The sequence below is a fragment of the Stegastes partitus genome, unplaced genomic scaffold, assembly GCF_000690725.1.
Source record: "Stegastes partitus isolate 25-593 unplaced genomic scaffold, Stegastes_partitus-1.0.2 Scaffold88, whole genome shotgun sequence".
Lineage (NCBI taxonomy): Eukaryota > Metazoa > Chordata > Actinopteri > Pomacentridae > Stegastes > Stegastes partitus.
In genome coordinates, this window is record NW_007577819.1 from 526,363 (window position 1) to 543,880 (window position 17,518).

Genomic DNA, 17,518 nt, shown 5'->3' on the forward strand with positions numbered 1-17,518 from the left:
GTTACATAACCATCATTCTGTATATCTAAAAAAATATCACAGCTTCAGCCTGATTTTTTTTGTTTTATGGTCAACATGGAAATCAGGGAAAATTTGTAAAATACCAATAAATTGTTGAAAAGGTTAAACTGAAACAGTGTGTGGATCTTATTCTCTTTTATCCCTCTTTTTTTTTTTTTTTAAAGATCTTGTTTATTCTGTGCTGATTTTTTGCTGCTTTTGTTTCTTGATGTTGTTGCTGTGTTTGTCTTTTAAGCTCTTTAAACCACCTCTGTGCTTGAAAACGAGCTAAACACTCTCGAGAGCTGAAGACGGAGGCAGAAACAGATGCTCTGGTTGCCTTCGGGGGGGAACGTCTCCCTGCTGATTCCTGCGGGATGTAATCAGAGCAGGAGGCAGGAAGGTATAATTAGCAGCTCACTTTTCGGTTTCGCTTCTGCCCTTCTGATTCTCTTTCTCTTCCCCCCCCTCTTCTCTGTTCTGTTTTCCTTGAATCCCCTCCTCATCCCTACCGTCTCCCTCTTGTTTTTGCAGTACCGGTCCTCTCCTTCAAGGTTCGGCGGCAGCACCGAGAGCTCGGCAGAAATCTGCTGACATCATCTCCCACGATCCAGTCATGGCTTTGGCTGGGAGCGAACGAGGGGGGTGAAAAAGAGGGCGAGAGATAGAGAGAGAGAGGGAGGGAGGGAGGGAAGCAGGAACTGGGCATCAAGAGAGAGAATACTGCAGCTCAGATTCTGCACTCACACACACACACACACACACATACTCAGATGATCATGAGGCTCTAAAACACACGCCCACAACAGCAGCATCACTGTGCTGCACCAGAGAAAGAAGACCAGCCTCCACTCCCATCTCTGCCTCCTTCGCTGTCCGTCTGCCTCATTCTGTCTCACACACAAACACACACTCATATAGACAGACACGTGCTGCAGGGGAGATCTGAGAGCTGGGTCGCTGAGCATTCACATCCCCCCCTCCCCATCCTCCTCCTCCTCCTCCTTCTTCTTCTTCTTCTTCTTCTTCTTCATTCTCCCTCTCACACACTCTCTCTCCCTCTTCACCTTGTCTGTTCCGGCTGTATGGTTTATCGTTGCGTCAGAGCCACAGAGAGCCAGCGAGAAGCATGCCGGGGGAGAGCACTCACAGATCCGTCCCCACCGACAAGCATCCAGAGCAGGGGGCCGAGGAGACGGGGCTCCCTGGACCAGGTAGGACCTCTCAAGGGGGGAGTTTGGGGAGAGATTGTGTATTGTGTAGAGCATGTAGGTACAGTCAAACAGATGACAGCTATATTAGGAGAATATTAACTGCTCCAAGTCAGTTTATGTGTAGAGTAAGCTGTGATTCAGCTGCATGTCCTGCTAAGCCTCCACCCCTGGAGATCAACTCTTTTTTTTTTTCTTTTACCTCGATTAAATTTGCTTCCAAATCCTTTCGACCCCCCCCTTTCCTCTTCGGATCCCTCCACCCTAAACCGGGCCCTCCTAACTCCCATAACCCTTCATCTTCATGCCACATCCGCATCCTCATCTCCACATCAGTTGTTGCGAGCAGCGTGGAGTGGCTCCTCCCTTCCCCCAGCCTCAACAGGAACATGACACAGCAGCATGGCAGAGCACACAAACACACAGTCTCACAAGAACAGGAGCGCTTGCTATTGTTGCTTTATTTTAAAAAAAATTGTCAAGGATTGCTCATGAGATAAGAAATTGAGGTGTAAAGAAAGTTCCTCCTCACTGGATGCACATACCAGTGGTGATTTAGCTATTTAGGATTTAAGCCTGCTTTAACTTTATCTTCTCTCTGATCTGTTTTTATGGCCTCCTGGCGTGTATGTATTTATATGTATCGCAAATAAATGTGTGTGTATGCATTGAGGGGGGAGGTGGAGAAAGACAAAGCAGCATATGGCACCGGTGGGGTGTCTCTTTTTTCATGGCTCAAACCTGAGCAGTAGCTGAAACAGAGGCTCTCCTTGGGGGGTGGCAGTCCAGCTCTGCAGCCTCTGTGACGCAGCTCCAGTCTGCTCAACTGCGGCCTGCTGCTCATACGGCAAGCCGGGCGCTCAATTTTACTGCCCCAGACGCGACTCCAGGGCTGGGCAGATATTATCTGACTCTGGATTATTTGGCAGCCGGGCAGTAATGTAGTTTCTGTTCTTCCAGCTTGGTGTCTTTTTTTTTTTTGTGTCGGGCCTGAAACAATCAGATAGTCGGCTGCACTGTACATGTAACTGTAGCGCAGGAGTTGCCTTTTGTGCATGCTTTGCTGTGCATCCCTCTGACTCGTCTCTGATGCATGACTCAGCACGCAAACACAAAGTGAGCTTAATATTGGGGCAGTGATCAGGCAGGGCAGCTAAGTGCTGATGCTTGCATCTGCCACCACCCCGGGCAGGGCAGGACAGCAGCAGCGACGAGGAAGGAGAAGCAAAAAAAAAAAAAAGAAGAGTCACTTGGAAGTCCTAAACATCCAAGGAGAGGATTAGATCAGATAAGGTTTGGAGATAATTTGAGGGAGTGATGTACAGAAGGCGCTACAGAACAGAGAGCGGATGTGATGTTTCCTGGGAGTGTTTGTGGCTGGCACTGAGCTGAGCCACTTGTGTGCTATAACGGCCAATCAGCACGTGGATTGAGGTCACCGTGGCAATGGCCCAGTTAAGCGAGCAAATGAAGGTTCTGTTCTCGCTGTGTGTGTTATAAAAAAAAACAAAACGGGCCCTACAGCACATCTTCTGGGCATGTTGCAGAGAATGTATAGTTCTGTGTTATGATAATCAATTAGTGAAGACTATAAGTGGAACTGAGACAGATGATGAATACAATATTTTATTCCATCTTTTTCCTACTTTATTGCACATATACAAGACTCTCTCCACTCATCCCTTGACCCCATTTCCTTCATTCAGCCTGTCATTTCATCTCACGAATCTCCCCATTTCTGATCACGGATGATGATACAAGACGATAGCATGATCTAGAACAGGACAGAGAACACTGTTCTTCAATAACAGCTCCTTTTGCCTGTGGCTAATTGTGCAATTGTGTATGTTGACCCTCTGAAGAAGTTTCTGGCTGTTTCTTTGCTCCTGCCACATTTTAACTCACGGTGGGCTCATTTTTTTTACTCCAATATAAAATCCTGCACCTCTATGGAAACAACACAGCCATGGCTAGAAGTAGAGAATAATGCCAGCGTTAAATTTTATTTATTTATTTTACAAAATTAAAGAAAAAAGTGGAAACAACATGTGCAATATTTTTCCAAATGCCCACACGTGTTACTAATACTGAAAAAAAAGAGAGGGCTCCACATGCTATAGATATTTAAATATTTACCTTATTACCAGCTCTACAAACTCGGTGTTTTAGTAGCTACTCTGCACATCAACTCAAGAAAGATGTTTCACCATGCTGTATGCATCTTCTAATAACTTGCTGGCAACTTGATCCTTTGTTTACCATTTCTGAGCCATGCTACATTAATTTTATTGATCCAGTATGTTTCATTTTCCTTTCAGTCTCTTGCGATGTAAACACAGTTCACTGGAAAATACCCTGGATTTTTGTCATGTGACTGCTGTGCACAGCTGAGTCACTCATGGCTTCTTGGTTTTGCTGAGGAGCACAATTTTTATTTTTTTAAATTTTTTTTTAAACAGAATTTCATTCCTACAGTCAATTTATTTTTGGTGATTTTTAAAACGAGACATGTAGAACTAAGTGATTTTGATGAAATATCACAATTTAAAATTTACATTTAGTTATCTTCAGTGATGGAAGCCTGCATCACACACGAGATGTTCATCGACCATCAAGAAGTTAAAAATCCTATGGTTAATTCTATTTTTATCATTTCTGGCTCTGGTAAATAGTACATTGTTTTTAACATGCTTTTCAAACCTGCCAGCAGCCTTCTGGGGTTCAGAGGTTTAATACAGAAAGAGAAAGAGAGACATTCACACTTGCAGAGATAAAGAAATATATTGTAGAGTGTGTAGAGAAACCAGCCTAATGGAGGACAACTGCAGGCAGGATAATTATGTTCTAAATTCTTTTCAAGAAAACATCTGAAGAGAAACATCTGTCATCTGTGTTTTCAAGCTTGGCGATTGTTTTTCTCTCCAAAGCCATTTGCGGCGTCGGTGTTGAGCTGAGAGGTATTTGTTGTATTTACCGACTGGCATTTCACTGACATTTTGCTGCTCTCTGTAGTGTGTGGGATAAGAAAAGTGAAGTTCAATTAAGGATTTCAAAGTCTATTATCGTACAATAAAGGAGGCATAGCCTGATACATCATGTCAATTGTTGTGGTTCTGGGATAATTCTGTCAGCTTGGTTGAGCTCATTTTTTTGCTAATTTAACACAAATACTTAATGTTTTTTTTTTTAATGAGGATTTTGAAGTAACTGCTCCTTCCCTTTATTTGAAATGCAGTTTTATATTTTTTTCTGTTTCCCAGACATGACCAGACACCCGTCTACTGACTCCACCCCGAGTGACAGCGGCTCCTCTCCTAGTGACAGTGGTTCCAGTCCTTCTCCCAGTACTCCACAGAAGCTTCTCCCAGCATGCACTTCTCCGTTTGGACCGCGACTATTTCACGTGACACCCAGCTCCTCTGGCACTCCGAGACCTCAACCTGAAGGCTCCGACCATCGCAACAACAACACATCCAGGCTGTCTGGAAAATTAGGCGGTCATGGACCATGTGGCCGCCACGTCCCTGTTAAGATGGAGCGAATAAAGGTGTGTGGTTTTTTTTGAGCATATTTGCAAAATTACAACAGATCTACCATCAGATGCATTTAGCACGATACTCATATGAACTTGTATATGTATGTACAATGTGTTATTCCCAGGTCCTGACTGGTTCTGAAGTGGAGAGTGACTATCAAGAGCCGCACACCATCGACACCAGGGTGGTGATGGGTCAAGAGACGCTGCTCAAAACAACAGAGAAAGGAAACCCCCTCGTTGCACCAAGTGGTCAAGCAATCCCTTTGCCAGATATTCCGAGCTATTCAGATTCTCAGGCACAAGCGAAAGAGACTCAGCTGGAAACCAGAAAAGACGAACACCAATCCCAAAACCTTCGAAAACAGGAGGATCAGCAAAAAGAAACAGTGCAGCCCTCGACTGCTCTCCCTTCCTCTTTTCACAACCCCCTGCTCCCTTCCTCTACCTCCCCAGAGCCAGTCACCACAGATGACAGTTTGATAGACAACAAGGAAGAGGGCGAAACCCCCTCTCAAGATGAAGTGCCTTCCCTCGCTTTTTCTGAGCTTGCCTGTCCAGTTGCTTTATCCTTCTCTGAACCAACCTATACTGTTGACCCACTAAGAGTGGGCGTGCCCTCATCTCTTGACCCAGACCTTTACTACACTGCCCCTTCCACCCCGATCAAGATGGCTTCTCGCGCTTCGCACCTTAAACATCATTCATATCCGGGTTCCCCAGCCTGCCCTCTGTCCCCCGGCTCTCCCTCTGACAGCGAAGACCTCTGTTCGCCTCTCACCTCTCCTTCTGGCTCTTATATCACAGCAGAGGGAGGCAGCTGGGCCTCCTCCTATACATCCTCCACCTCCCCATCCACCTCCCCCAACCTGCTCCTCACAGAAGAAACACAGGAGGCCCCTGCTTGCTTTGTGAGCTCCTTATCTGAGATTGGAGATGAAGTTGGAGAGGAAAAGGGGCGAGTAGGTTCAGAACGGGAGGAGGAAAGGACTGGGGACTTCTGCCTGTACCATCCTGAGGCTTTTGTTATGAATTCCCGGATAGGTATAACAGACACAGTAATCCTTGAGGAGGATGAAGTCCTAAAGTCGGAGGAGATCAATATTTCAAGAGAGAGTTGTCGTCCTTGCTGGGTGACTGAGGATACATCCCCTCTAAGGAGCAGTAGCACCAGTGACTCCCAGGAGGATGGGGGAGAGTCTGAAAGTTCACTCTGTCCACTAGAGGAGGCCAGTGCAGGGGCAGCAGAGTACTCTAGATCCATGCAGACGGGCCTGAGGCTGCACCTGGAGGCATGTATATCAGAGGAACATTATGGCCAGATGGACAGCCACCCAGAACTTCCCTCCACTGCCTTGACTCCTGACACAGAGAACATGACCATGGCCTCATCCAGCCTTAGCCCTGACTCCCCTGTCCTCCCCCTGGATGCCTTCTGTCCTGGAGCCTTTGACCGGCTTGGCCCCAGTTCTTTCATCCTCTCCCAGGCAGCCTGCTCTGATGATATACCCGACGAGGAGAGGATGATCCCTGCCTCCCTGATCTCCTTTCCCCTCCACACCAGCCTGATCTTTAAGGCTGACTCGATGGAAATCACCCTGTTCCCCACAGAGGAGGAGAATGAAATAGAGGTTAATGACAGAAACGAAGGAAAGGATGCGTATGCAGCAGGAGAGGAGGAGGCAGATGTCGAGGATGATGATGACGATGATGATGATGAAGATGACGATTATGATTATGATGATGATGACGGCAACGCGAATGGAGCTGCCGACAGTGATGAAAATGAGGAAAATAATAAAGAAGATGAGGAAGCAGGGGAGGAAGCTAAGGTAGAGGTGAAAGTGGTAGAAGAAGAGGAAGGGGAGGAAGAAGAGGAGCAGGATGATGATGATGATGATGATGACGATGATGATGAGGAGGAGGAGGAGTGTGATAGCAAAGCAGTGGAGGATCCTACAGATGAAGACAGCTCAGCATCTTTCCTTCATTCACTCTCAGAAACATCAATCAATGAGGGGTTGGATGAATCTTTCTGCTTCCAAGACGATACAGATGACTCATTAGATTCTGCCTCCTATAATGGGGAGGAAGATGAACGTCTGTACAGCACCGAGAGGCATGCACAATCACTAGAGCCCACATCAGCAGAGGGACCAGAACCTGAACAGAGGTCTGCCACTGAAACAGGGCAAACTGAACCTCCGCACATACAACTGAGCATGGACAAAGTCGTGGCTCACCCCAACACAACTTGTCTTTCGGAAGCCATTGCAGTGCACCCCCAAGACAACAATGAAAAACCTCTGGATGAGCCCCAGTCAGACCAGGAACTGGGATCTACCAGTGGAACAGGTCAGACAAAAACTTCAGACGTGAGCACAGACAAACCAATGGATCACCAGAAACTGTCCGGTCCTACAGAAGCAAATTCTTGTCAACCAGAATCCTCCAGTAACCTTAACAAGAGTGGAAATGAGACTGAGATGATGGGTAATGTTCTTTCTTCGAACCCTGCGGAGCAGCCCGAGGACAGCCCTTGTTTTAACCCTCCTGTTGTCATACGTGCTTCACCTGACTCTGCCAGCTCTCCTGCTTCTGTTACTTCTGTGCAGGAGTTCAGTTCAGTCCTTCCAGAAGAATCAGCTGAGGAAAATACCCAAGTGAAGGATTTGAAATTGCACAGTGATTGCTCAGGAGCAGAGACAACAGACGAACCAGAGAGAGACTCTTTCAAATTGCTAATCAAGCCTCGTCATTACCATTCTGAAAGTCAAAGGACTGTAGGAGCAAGCAGAGTTGTGTTATCAAAGTCTTTCTCCAGTAAATATGATGTGCCTGTTGGGGCGGAAGCCATGTGTAGATCCAGTATTCAGTCTGACATTGAGCTTGACCAGAAAAATGGTAATGCTTCAGCTGAACCTATGAGCATGGACTGCAGAATTAGTGATTCTGGTCCCTCTCTGAACATAGTCACTGCTACCAATGACTTGAATAAAGGCGTTCTTCTGCTGTCCTGCCCTAAAGACTCAAGTCCCAACCCCAGTAATATCCCCGTTTCTGCCTCTCCTGAAGTCATCTCAGAACTCGGTGACAATCTGGCCCTGACGCCTGAACACTGCCCCGGTGATTCTGCCCAGGAGAACCTTCGAGAAAACACCCTGAGCACCGATGAGGGTGTGCTGGGAGCTGTCGGATCCCCACACTCCCCTCTTGCCATCTCACCCAAAAGGGAAAACTCAGAAACAGACACGAGCAGAGAAATGGGTCCCGGAGCCGGTGCTTGGTGTGATGCCAGGATGGGGCTGGGGTTTCGTCTCGGTTTAGGAACAGGGGCTGAGTTTGGTGTCTGGGGAGCTGGTGAGTCTCTCTCCTTGTCTCTGGGGAAGAGATACGAGTTAGAGACGGAGAGCTTGCTCATGTGTGACACTGAAGGCCAGAGCACACAGACAGCCATGGTTCCTAATACAAGCAGTGAAGTGTGTAAAAATTATGACAATGTTCTGGGCTCGATTCTGGATGAAGAAGATAACAACAGTCTGTGTGGAAGGAAGGACCAAATAGTGGATGAAGAACTGGTCGAAGAGGCAGCTTCTGAGTCCAACTTGGCCCATTGGAAGTCCATTGAGGAGATCTCAGAGGCAGGCGGAGGAGAGGACGGAAGCTCCAGATTCCCAGAGGACGATGTCAGTAATCTAAATCCAGACAATGATGGAGATAACACAGACACACAAGACACTTGGCAGAATTCTAACAATAACAATGACTCTGCCTTTGACTCATTGGGAGTAGGAATGTATGGAAATCTGAATGCTCTATCAGAGGAAGTGAGACACCAGAGTGTGAGTGTCACTGTTAGAGAGTCTGTGTCTAATATTCCACTTGAAGAGATGCCACCTCAGGTTTCAGATATGATTCCTGATAAAGAGAAAGAACCAACGGACAGATCTATAAACCAGACATCAGACATAACGCAGACACCATTCTGCAAGGAAACTGTCTGTGGCATCTCAGTGCCAGTAGTCGAAACTCACGAAGATGCAATAAACAAACATTTCAATTCACTCGATAAGTCGAGATGTCGTACTAATCCAGAGTGTCAGACAATCCCTCCAAATTCAACATTTTCTTTGCCACAAGGATCCTTTGGATCCTTCACTCCTAAATGCAAGTCTGACAATTCCAGACCAAGTAGAGCTTGTCAAGACAAGGTGGAAAATACTGGTTCTCTGTCAGAAACAGATGTGGTGAAGCCTCAGACCGAAGGCCAAAGAAAATGTGATGTCAGTCCTGTGACTGACAGAAATGTCGATGAACCAAAGACTAAAGATGCCTTTACAGGACAGCAGTGTGTTGTTTGTAACTCAGGGGATGAGGATGAAGAAGAAAAAGTGGAAGGAAAAGCAAAAAACCGGGGCGAAGATAAAGATAAGAAGAACAAAAAGGAAAGAAAACCTTCTTCTGCACAGAATGGCCCAGAGCACTTTGTGTGTCACACCCCTAAGGGGGGACTTTGCACAGATACACCGATTGCTGCTAAGAAAGGGAGGAGAGGGAAGCAGAACAAACAAAGGGCATCCCAGACAGGCAGTCATGGCGACTCCAGCCCTGAATCTGTAGACGATCCAAAGAAACCTTCTGTTCCATTAAATACAGCAGCAGATGGATGGTCAAAGGGGAACTCAGACAATTCTAAAGCTAAGAAAGGCCGCAATGCAAACAACAACTTTTCCGCACCCGACAGTCAACAGAGGACATCCGGGACAAACAAAGTTGATACTGGTTCACAGATGCAAGGGAATAACAGTCCCAGTCCTGATGTCAAAACTCCCAGCCATGGACACTCCAACTCTGCCACACTTACCCCAGACAATCTCAACATTGTGATGGCAATGAACCAAGACTTACAGCAGAAGCAGGAGGTGCTTGATAACAGACCACTGTCTGATAGTCAGAGAGGAATTACAGTGGACATTAATGACAACAACATAAACACAGGCCCTCCTACCCACAACGCCATATCATACTCCCTGACCCCACTGTCTTCCTCAACATCTCCTGTTTCCTCCTCTTCATCCTCCTCCTCTTTACCTTGTGCCTCAACAGAACCAGAGATTCATCTTGCCACACCTGTGCAGGAATCCCAACCTGTCCTCTCAGCCCAACAACAATCTTCACGAGCCACGTGCCACACCACCTTCCCCACATCACAGCGAGCCCCTGATTCCAGATTTCTTCCTAACAACAACCTCCAAGAGGTCACTGATGTTCTTTCTGCATCAAGCACATCTGCCACAAGTGTCTCTTCACCCTCATTCTCCACTGCCATGCCGCTAAGCCTGTTCCAAGCTACCCAGGAGTTGTCTTCACCCGGCTCGGGGACATTAGACCCAGTATGTCCTCCAGACTCTCGTTCCCGTCCTCAGTCTCGGTCATATTCACAGTCTCAGGCTAATGCCAACAACCAGCCTCACAAACAAACCAAGCAAGGTCACTCGTGGAGCACACAAGACAAATGCAGAGGTGAGTATACAAACGTTTGCTTATTATATTGATACCACAACATGCATGTTATAGTCAGTGTAGGCAACAGTAAAAGGGATTTGCAAGCTTAAAAAAAAAGAAATATTCCCCTGTTCTGTTGGATTTGAGAGCTCATAAAGTCAAATATAAGCTTTCTAACATTGAAATATGATATTCATTTTAAGGTCCTGGTTTGGCTGAAGAGGAGACGGACAGCGAGGATGACAGCGTACTGCCCAGACATGCTCAGAGATCCCTGTCCAGAGGAGTTACAGGAAGCAGAAATGGATTATTGCAGATTGAGTCTGGTGTAGCCAATCAACGGGAAATCCAACCTTTCTCTACCCACAAACTAACTGAGAGACAGTCGGGCTGTCCAATCAGCCACAGCCACAACATTTCTGAAGAGATCGACCTCTCCTTCAAAAACAACTGTGAGTAGAAATCTCCTTACATTTCTTTAGCTCTCTGTTCTACCCTTCTGTCTTTCTGCCTCTTTTCTCTTCTCATTCTGTTCATGCAGCCATTACAGCGACATTTATATGTGTCTGAATATAAACTAAACTGTGTGACAGATCACTTCTTGAATTAAGGATGAAGAGGTTTCTATCGTTGCCACCGGCACTTTGCATATGATGTAGAAATTGGATTTTATAATGAACACTCTTTATCAGCGTAGCACTAATGAGATAGACTCACTAATGCCCTCAATACATTTACTATGGATATTAGTTTCTCTGCCAGTATGGATGTAATGCACTTTGCTTTTATGCATGAATTTTGAATATGTCCTTGTGTAGGCTCCATACTGGCTTCCTGTAATGAGTCTGAGAGCGAAGGGTCGGTGCCTGAGCTGGAAGAACCAGAACCGCTGAGACCATCAGAGCCGCAGGTTAGTCTGTTTATGCAGCTTTATTGAAGACCATCTTTTTTTTTCAACATCTTTTGTACAAGTGTAACATTAATAAGAGGACATTATTAAATCTTATAATAACATCTATTTTAAGACACATAACAAGATATAGTTTAGAAGAAATTAAATTGGGTTGACACTGAAATTGTATTGAAAAATGGAACTTGGTTTTCCAAAATGCCAGATTGCAAAATCAGGGAAATTTTTTTCTATACACATCGACAACCTGAAAATGACTGTACAGAGTGTCTATGTAGAGACCTTGGTGTGACAAATTAACTGGAAAACTAATTACAAAATCATTCACATATTGTTTGCAAACTAAAGGAGAGAGAAGGCGAAGTTAGTAACATGCAGCGGTGCCATATAAATCTATGGAGAGGTGCTTGGTGCATCAAGCCAAGCCCTGCAGTACTTCTGGAAACTCTTGGAACCACAAGAAAGTCTGAGAATGATGTGCTGTATTAGGATAATATGGTACAAGAAGGTCTTTAAGATAAGATTGAGCTATGTCATTAAGGGCTTTGTATGTGAAGAGAAGGATTTAAAATTCTATTCAGGATTTTACAGCGAACCAGTGAAGAGGAGCGAATATGTAAGAAATACGATCGCTCTTACTGGTTCCAGTCAGTTCTCTTGGTGCATTTTGGATTAATAGGGAGGTTTTTTTGAGAGTTATTGAAACATCCCGATTATAAGGAATTACGGTAATAGAAGTAACAAATGCATGGATTAGTTTTTCAGCGTCATTTTGAGGCAGGATGTTCCTAGTTTTGACAGTTAAAGGTCATATTCTAGTCAAAAATAACTCCAAGGTACCTCACAGTGATGCTGGAGGTCAATGCAATGTCATCCAGAGCCACTATTTGGTTAGATAGTGTGTTTCTGAGGTGTTTCAGGCTAAACGCAATATAAAAGATATGTATATCCAAATACAGTGTACACTCCTTTCTTTCCTCTTGGACTGCTGCTAGTAGGTATTGATCTTTTTGTCAATTAGTGGCTGATGCTAGTGCTGAGTGCCCTTTTTGTGCTTGTGCATAAAGCAGAGCCAAAACAAGCGTGTATGATGTGGGTGTAACTTATAAGTAACTTATATTGGATTTTCTTTTCCAGTCTATCTCCTCTGCAGATGAAGGGCTGAACAGACCAAAACAGAGCCGCAGTGAGAAGAAGGCCCGCAAGGTCAGACTGCTGGCTGTATATGTTCAATAAAGTAGTCAAAGATAACATTGAACGGGATTATGAAAGGAGGTATTTAACTTGTGTAACTCTGTCCCTAACTCTCATTCTCTCTGCTTCCATATATGTATGTAGGCCATGTCTAAACTGGGTCTGAAGCCAGTCCACGGTGTGACCAGAATCACCATCAGGAAGTCCAAGAGCATCTTGTTTGTCATCAGCAGACCAGATGTATTCAAAAGCCCCGTATCAGACATCTATATTGTATTTGGAGAGGCAAAGGTAGGTTTTTATTGCCTTCTCCATTATTTACAGTGTACAACAGAGGTGAGTACATCCCTGTGCAATAAATGTGAAAAGGTTTGTCATTGTGTCACCTCACAGTAACTGCATTATTATTTTTATGCTGAACAGTATTTGCATGAAAAAAGTGACAACCAACTAAAAATCAATGGGAACAGAGGAATCAGGAGGTATAAAACAAGCCATAGTACCACTAATCAGAACTCCGGTGGCTTCATAGATTCAAAAATAGGCGAACAACTGCTTTAGACTCGGCATCAGTTGAAATCTGAGTTTTTTGTGACAGCTCATACAATGTAAAGGACATTACACAACATCAATCACTGTGGATGGCATTCGAAAAAATAAGCAAACACCCTTTAATACAAAAATTGTAGTATTAAAGAAGCCCGATAAATATTGGCAGCATATTCTTTCGTCAGATGATGAATATTTTGGGCTCAGATGGGTTTCACCATGTTTGTTATGAACCTGACCAGGACTACCACAGTGAATGCAAAGTCCTGACAGTGAAGCACAAAGGTAAGAGTGTGATGATGTGGAGTTTCATAACTGCAAACAGCATTTATTGATGACACCATGAATGTCTGTGGATAAACCAAAATACCGGCTAACAAGTCAACTCTCAGTCTGCAGAAACTTGGCAGAAGAGGAATATTCCAGCATGACAGCGATCCAAAGCACAAAATCACACAAGAGTTTCTTATCAACAACAAAATGAAGATTATGATCTGGCCACGTTGCCTGACATGAATCCAATAGGGAATTTTAAAGACAAAGGCAGAACAATGCAACCCCTCCACTTGAAAGTAATAGTATCTAAAGAATGGCAAAAAGAAAAAAAAAAGCTGTCCAGAAATGTGATATTTTCCATTCCAAGGAAGATTAAATCTGTAATGAAAAATAAAGGTGGACAAAAATAAAATAATCTCAGTAATGAAAGGGGACTGACTGTTTACTGTGGGGCCTGTATTTTTAATATAGTATATCTAAACAGTAAGTAAGAGCAAACACCTACTTACAGGTAATGCAGTTATTGAGAGGTGATGCGATTGAGAATCATTTTTTATTTCAGCGATGTTGCACAGGCGTGTGCTGACTTCTGCTGTGTACTGTAAGCTTCAGTGCATGCTCAGCGTTGCCTCTGACTCTTCCTCTGATTCCCTCTCTTCAGATTGAAGATCTTTCTCAGCAGGCTCACAAAGCCGCTGCAGAGAAATTCAAGGTGCCTGTGACCTCGTCTCCTTTAGCGCCACCTGTCCCACCCAGCCTCACCATCAAAGAGGAGAGCGAGGAGGAGGAAGAGGAGGTGCTCATTGTTTCCGAACGCCTACTGTCAGCACACGTTATCCGCACAATCTTAGTGCAACGTTAGCTTGAAAATCTCTCTCTTCCCACACTTTTAGGTGGACGAGGGAGGTCTGGAGCAGAGAGACATCGAGCTGGTGATGGCTCAGGCCAACGTGTCACGAGCCAAGGCCGTCCGCGCACTGAAACACAACAAGAATGACATTGTGAATGCTATCATGGTGAGGAAGGAGGAGGGAGGAGGAGGAGGGTGGTGGGGGGAGGAAGAGGGAGGGCAGATGGTGAACAAAATAATGAGTCATAGCCAGTGAGCAGGGAGGGAAGGTGTGGGGATGGAGGGCTGGAGGAGGAAGAGCAGAGGACAAATGACAAGTAGAATTTCTCCCCAGTAACTGAGTAACCTCTACAGTTGTGTAGGTCATCAGTGCAGCTTCGCGTCCACTAGATGGCAGCAGCGACTAACTGGGATGGAGTTGTTGACGTGACGCAGATAGTTTTATTTTCTTGATGTGGCGTAAAACACTACAAAGCTTTTTTTTTTAAGACAGATAGTTTAAAGTCTAGTTTAGTGAAGAACAAAAGCAGCAGTTTTTATCTTCACATGTATATTCACAGTTTCCTTCTTTACTTTCTCACAGGAGCTGACCATGTGAGCGGTGAGGACGTTGTGACTCCTGCCTCCCTTATTCCAGCCTATAAAGCCTAAAACACCACTGACTCTTCTGTATCGCTGCTGCTGTATGTTGCATCCCCCAATATCTGCTAAATAAAGTCTGTTCCAACGTGGGCTCTGACTGCACCGTGAGACTGGCCTTACTGAAAAGACCGCAAATACCCGAATCCTTTTTTTTCTTTTTGAACGTTTGAACAACTGACAAGACATGCAAAAGTCTTATTTCTCACCCACATCTTAAAGTTTTATAAAATGACATGTCTATGGTTAAAAACATCACTGATTGGGTATTTGATGCAGAAGAAATGTTATATTATCACATTCTGTTCATTATGACAGACAGAAGTGACAGATTTATATCATTTACTTTATTCAAATATATCTATTTTAAGCTTATGCATGTATAGTTAAAGGATTTAACATTAATTTATTATTAGTTTAATCTGTGGGATTCATTAGCGCAAAACAAATGAACTTCAGTGGGGGACTTCCTTTTTCACCACCATTTAAATAAAACATTTCTGCACCAATTTTTACTCCTGGGGATCAAATTTAGTTTAATAATATCTATAATGAGAATTTAAAATAATTATTCAATTCCCAATTAATTACATGAGCTTGAGTTGAATAAACCAAAACCATTTCCCTTTGTTAACCCTCTGAACCCGAAGCAGCTTCTGGCTGCTGTATGCTTCTGTCACATTTTTAATTCGATGTGGGCTCATTTTTCACTGCAACATAAAGTCCTGCACCTCTATGGAAACTGCACAGCCATGACTAGAAGTAAAGACAAATCAGAAATGTCTTTTGCACAGTGTGAAATACTTGTGGTATAAAATTTTGAAAAGTTGAAGTTTTTTAGGTTATGCAAAACTTAAAAAAAAAAATTAATCAACATGTACATTTTAAAAATGTTTTAAAGTGTTACCAAAAACTGTCTACATGCTAAAACATTTTACTACATTTTTAATTTGTTTCCATACTTGTCTCCTCTCTGCTCTGTGTAAACACAGCCTGCAGTTCAGAAGAGAAGCTGCTGAATTTTTAATCTGAAGTGACTGTTGGTTGCAGCTGAGTCACTGACTGGATTATATCAACAATCACACAATTTGTTTACTTTTTTTTTTTTTTTTAAACCAAATTTGATCATCACACACAGTTTAGTTTTAAACAAATCTAGAATGAGACATGTACATTAAAGTGATTTGTATGAATTTTAATCTTAGATCTATTTTTTCTGGCAGAAAACACATCACAGATAATATATTCCACGAACATCTGAAAGTTGAAAATCCATCAACTATTTCAGTTTTTATCGTTTCTGGCTCTGATTAATGAAGTAATTCTGGGGATTATTTTTTTTTCAATAATAGCATGTCTGTCAACCCCACCTTCAAAGGGTTTATGTGAGTACATGGTTTTAGACACTTTTGATAAGAGTCGGACTAACCGGGTTACATTATATTGCAGTTATGTACACAGTTTGAGCCTGGGTTACTTATATTTATTGGATGGAAATCGACCTGTCCAGGGTGTCCCCTGCCTTCGCCCTAAGTCGGCTGGGATAGGCTCCAGCCCCCCACGACCCTAGTGAGGATTAAGCGGTGTATAGATAATGGATGGATGGATGGAAATCCTGCACGCAATCTGATTAAGTTCTTTTTTTAAATTTTTTTTTTAAATGTGTGCAAGAGGGGGAAAAAAATGGATCCTAACTTTTTTTAGACGAGAAACATCACAAGCAGGCTGCATCCTGAAATGACCATTACTTATTTTAATGTTCTGGAGAGGCAGTCCTCAGTGGATGTGTTGGAAAATTCAATTTTCTCATTCCGTAATAATGTCACACAAAAAAAGAAAACGACGGCACAAACATGGACGGATGCCAAACGCATTTCTGTCAATCCATCAACTTTATTGTACAAAACTGATTAGAGCACAAGACATAGACATGGGACTGGAAATAACAGGAACATACCAGGCGCGCTGAGTCATCAGCTTCAAACTGCAAGCAATGACGATGTGTTAATGCGTATCATCTGTCCATTTAACGGAATTAGCGCCCACTCTTACTAAAAAACAGATGTGAAGGTATCTTGTGTTTCAGTGTGTGAAATTATAGAAAAGCTGTTGGCATTAATGAAGGAAATACAGTCACAACTAGTCAGAGGAAATGTTTTGTTAGCGATGTCAAAGAGCAGTGATTCTTTTTTTTTTTATCAAACGCAGGCCCCCCTTTTTAAACCACAAACATAAGTGCTTTTCATCTTTCAAAATCCATGAAGGTTTGGTTCTCTCCCAGGCAAGAAGTGGTGCTCTCCTGAGTATTCTCCAGTGTCTAGCAGTGCAGGCAGATAACTTCTCTCCTGGAGGACGGAATAAATGCCTTTGGCCATGAGTCAAGGGCCCAGTGCGTCTTCAGGAGGTGGTTTTAGCTGGGAGGACGTTATTCTCAAAGTGTCCCTGGTTGGTGATGTTCCCAGCTGGGGAATATCTGGCCACCACAAAGGAGGAACCATCTGACGCGATGGCCTTACCGACCCCCAGCTCTTTAGTGCTCTTCCACACCATCGCTGTGAAATGGCCTGTGTGACGAATGAAAAATAATAACCAGTGAGAAATTTCAAGGTAGGCGAACTGGGGAAGAGCGAGAAAACATGCCATTAGGACACGGTTGAAGCTGAGTGCACGCGGTTTTAGGTTCATCTAAATATTTAGAGACACAGGAATCTTAACTCCTAAACCGTGTCCGCTTAATCCCGTCTCTTTTTCTTTCCCGTCTGAATCAGTGTGACTCACTGACTCACAAACACTCGTGAACCGAGGCTACGGGAGAGAACATCTGGAGGAATTAGGGCAGCCTGGATATG

The 17,518-nt window shown here is 43.9% G+C and overlaps 2 protein-coding genes across 2 annotated transcripts in view; one reads left to right on the forward strand and one right to left on the reverse strand.

The window, feature by feature from the left end:
- The first annotated feature begins 855 nt into the window (after window positions 1–855).
- Window positions 856–14,774, forward strand: nacad (NAC alpha domain containing). Its single transcript, XM_008277057.1, has 10 exons — window positions 856–1,214; window positions 4,472–4,758; window positions 4,872–10,269; window positions 10,455–10,703; window positions 11,070–11,161; window positions 12,299–12,367; window positions 12,500–12,646; window positions 13,842–13,976; window positions 14,074–14,196; window positions 14,614–14,774. Exons 1-10 carry the CDS (start codon window positions 1,130–1,132, stop codon window positions 14,626–14,628), a joined length of 6,600 nt encoding a protein of 2,199 aa, XP_008275279.1. The 5' UTR covers window positions 856–1,129; the 3' UTR covers window positions 14,629–14,774.
- A 1,768-nt stretch (window positions 14,775–16,542) lies between these two features.
- The window catches only part of glipr2l (GLI pathogenesis-related 2, like), a 9,029-nt gene continuing 8,053 nt past the window's right edge, over window positions 16,543–17,518 (reverse strand). The window contains exon 5 of the mRNA XM_008277058.1: window positions 16,543–17,233. Within this exon, the coding sequence (XP_008275280.1) occupies window positions 17,067–17,233 (167 nt within the window). The 3' untranslated portion in view covers window positions 16,543–17,066. The remainder of the gene's footprint in view (window positions 17,234–17,518) is intronic.

What these genes read in the sequence shown, in the direction of transcription:
- nacad (XM_008277057.1), top strand. Translation starts at nt 1,130, where the DNA reads ATGCCGGGGGAGAGCACTCACAGATCCGTCCCCACCGACAAGCATCCA. An exon ending in GACGGGGCTCCCTGGACCAG is followed by an intron (nt 1,215 to 4,471) that starts GTAGGACCTCTC and finishes TCTGTTTCCCAG; the next exon opens with ACATGACCAGACACCCGTCT. An exon ending in TTGTATTTGGAGAGGCAAAG is followed by an intron (nt 12,647 to 13,841) that starts GTAGGTTTTTAT and finishes CCCTCTCTTCAG; the next exon opens with ATTGAAGATCTTTCTCAGCA.